This window comes from Piliocolobus tephrosceles, unplaced genomic scaffold, assembly GCF_002776525.5.
Source record: "Piliocolobus tephrosceles isolate RC106 unplaced genomic scaffold, ASM277652v3 unscaffolded_31552, whole genome shotgun sequence".
In the NCBI taxonomy this organism is placed as follows: domain Eukaryota; kingdom Metazoa; phylum Chordata; class Mammalia; order Primates; family Cercopithecidae; genus Piliocolobus; species Piliocolobus tephrosceles.
In genome coordinates, this window is record NW_022314924.1 from 1,982 (window position 1) to 5,483 (window position 3,502).

The 3,502-nt window shown below is 37.6% G+C and overlaps 1 protein-coding gene across 1 annotated transcript; it reads right to left on the reverse strand.

Annotated features, from left to right (window-relative positions):
- Positions 1–810: 810 nt before the first annotated feature.
- LOC113222508 (zinc finger protein 669-like) lies at positions 811–2,119 on the reverse strand. Its single transcript, XM_026452171.2, has 2 exons — positions 1,917–2,119; positions 811–1,243 (listed from the first exon to the last, which is right to left on the reverse strand). Exons 1-2 carry the CDS (start codon positions 1,994–1,996, stop codon positions 811–813), a joined length of 513 nt encoding a protein of 170 aa, XP_026307956.1. The 5' UTR covers positions 1,997–2,119.
- Between the last annotated feature and the right edge of the window lie 1,383 nt (positions 2,120–3,502).

Below are 3,502 nucleotides of genomic sequence, written 5' to 3' on the forward strand. Positions count from 1 at the left end.
ACTAAGACAACTGAAATGTGCCACTAAGCCCAGTTAATTATTTTCTCTCTCTCTCTTTTTTTTTTTTTTTGAGACCGAGTCTCACTCTGTCATCCAGGCTGGCGTGCAGTGGTGCGATCTCGGCTCCCTGCAAGCTTCGCCACCCAGGTTCACACCCTTCTCCTGCCTCAGCCTCCGGAGTAGCTGGTGTGAGCCAGCGTGCCCAGCATTATTTTACTTTTTCTAGAGATAGGGTTTCACCATGTTGCCCAGTTTGTTTCACATTGTTTTAATTCGGGCTGGTTATGAACTCCTGGGCTCAAGCAATTCACACACCTTGGCCTCCCAAAGTGCTGGGATTATAGGCCGAGTCACTACACCCAGACTCTATATCATGACTTCTTTCATGGTGAGTAAGGTGACTGGAACGAGTGTAGCCTTTACCACATCTCTTATATTCATAGGGTTTTTCTCCAGTATGAATTATTTCATGGAGGTGAAGGGAACTGAGACGACTGAAGGCTTGGTCACATTGTTTACATTCATAGGCTTTCTCTCCAGTATGAGTATTTCTATGGTTACAAAAGGAACTCAAATGACTAAAGGCTTTGCCACATTGTTTACATTCTTAGGGTCTGTCTCCAGTATGAATGCTTCCATGGTAATGAAGGGAAGTGGAACAGCTGGAGGCTTTATCACATTTGGTATATGTATAGGGTCTTTATCCAGTGTGAGTCCTTTCACACGTCTTAAAATAACAAGAAAATCTGAATGTTTTCCCACATTCCTTACATTCCTAGGGTTTCCCTCCAGTGTGAGTTCATTCATGTATTAGACAGGAACCGGAAACAGTGAACGCTTTACCACATTGTTTACATTTATAGGGTTTCTCTCCTGTGTGAGTTCTCTGATATCTTTCAAATGAATTGAGAAAATAAAATGCTTTCCCACATATCGTACTTTTATAACTGGATTTCCACTGTGCATTATCCTGTGTCTTCTAACACCTGGAACAGAAACGAAGAATTTCCCACACTGTTCACATTTGTATTGCTTCTTTCCATATGGTTTGTATCCTGAGTGAGCTAGGATGTGCCTGATAAGGAGGGAATGATGTACAAAGACTTTTCCACAAACACTACATTCACATTTTTTTAATCCAGTAGAAATGTTCTCATTCAGATCAAGATTTGGAATTTGGCTGACAACTTGTCCATACTGACTACCTTCTTTGCTTTCACACAGTCTCTGTACCACATGATTTCTGTAAAAAAATGACAAGCACATTATTATTGGTTGGTTTAATAACTTTCTACTTATTAATAGGTCTTGGACTTACCCTGCTACCAATACCAAGGAAAATGCATTATTATTATTATTATTTCTTTTTTTGCCAGATCGAATTATTTGAAAGTAAATGGGTTACCACTGAAAACACAGCTACCACCTGCATGGCTATGACCAAATTAGTAACATTCATATACACAATTTTGTAGTGCTATTTTCAAGTAAACTGTTTTCCAAACACTGACTGCTACACTGAAGTACGTTACATTTTGGGTGGAATTTTTCTAAAAAAAAAAAGTAAATTTCAAGTGACTCTTATTTGTTTTGATTGCTTGTTTTTAAGTTCATAACATGCTAAGATTCCTTCAGAGGACTTTATTTCCTCTTCTCAGTGCAAATTATCTTATATCTTTCCCAGGTTTTTCAAAGTGATCTTCAATATTCTGGTCTTTCCATTTGTTTCCTAAAATGCAGACCCACAAAATTATCGCAAATTATTACAAACTATAAAACATTACTAGATTTAATGTACACAGTGCCCATGCCTGATTTCTTCACCAAATCATTCCCTTGCCACATTCCAAATCACAAACAGCACTGATGATAGGGAAATGCTTCTGTAATTAAGTGAAATGTGTTGTCATTCTCACCTACAGAAGCCAGGTTCCTGCAGGTTTCCTGCATCACTTCTCTGTAGAGATTCTTCTGAGAAGAATCTAGCAAAACCCATTCCTCCTGGGTAAAGTTCACAGCCACATCCTCAAAAGTCATGGAGTCCTAGAACATTCCACACATGTGGATAGAAGGATGGGTGAGACTGACAGCACTGGGAATCTATACTCAATCAATAAGCTGTTTACATGATTCTAAAATTTTCAAGCATTTATTCTATGACTCAATTGTCACAACTCTTACTCTGTTCACACATACTCCCTCCCACACAGCAGTACTAATGCTAGAATTGAACTGTTCAAAAACGCAACAGCAAAGTAGAAACACTCATCTCATTAGAATCCAGGGAGTAAGATGTGCTGCTAGGAGTTACCTTTCAACTTCACTTTGTACATTTCTATTATCTGTCATAACAAAGTCCTACCTGATGTGCTTAAGGGAGTTAATATTACCAGTCCTGAGACTAGTTATTCTTAAAACCACCTGCCCACAAATTTCCATCTTTGTTTGCATTAGTAACTTACATTTTGAAAGGGATTCCACGAACCCAAGTAATAAGAATGATCCACTGCATCTAAATGGCTTATGCAATATATTTGCCAAAACTTTTTCTGCGAAGGTCTATTATTTTGTGTCACTGCAGTGGTGCTTAGGTAACCAGCCACCAAAACACAGTCTGAACACAAAGTGTTCAAAGAATTTCCCTGGTAGACAATATTTTACATGTGCTGTCGCTTGTTAACTGGGGAGCTGAGCCCATTCCATGTGATTACACCGAGAGAGTAGGCTCATTAAATTTAATTGAATAGTAAATAAAACCAGTAATTGATATTTAACAACACAAATACAACAATTTTTAAAATTTCTATTGCACAATGTCAAGGCAGAAAGGAATAAGAAGAAATACGACATATGTTTTTTTAAATGACACTAATGTCACCACTTCCAGACGCTATTTCTATGAAATCACATAAATTCCCAAATCAGAGATTTTTTAGGCAAGAAAAACTACTTTTTCATAAGTAGTAAAAATGACAAACGTCTAACACTTTATCGTCATCTAAAAAAAGAGTGATGGCTTATCTAACATACTTCTAAGATTTTCAAATGAAAACACTCAGGACAGCACAGTATTAGCAGGGAGATGAGCAAGCAGACCAAGGGAAAAAAAAGTCTTAATGACGCAGCATTTATACGGAAAATTGATGAATGATAAAGTAGGCACTGTAGAATAGAAAAAGAAATCACATGCACTTTAAAATATGAGGCAAACCAGGCTGGCATCTACTTGGGAAAATGCATTGTCTTCTTCTCTATTCCATGAACCATAATCAACTTATTATATATTCAAATATGAAAGATAAAACCAGAACACTTTCCGAAGTCATAGGAAGATTTTTCTTTTTACGAAGGATTAGGCAGAATTTCTTTTATGTAAGAAAACAGTGATAAAGGAACAGACAAACTCAAACATATTAAAATTTAGGGAATAAAAAGAAAACAGAGTGGGCCAGGCGTGGTGGCTCAGGCCTGTACTCCCAGCACCTTGGGAGGCTGAGACAGG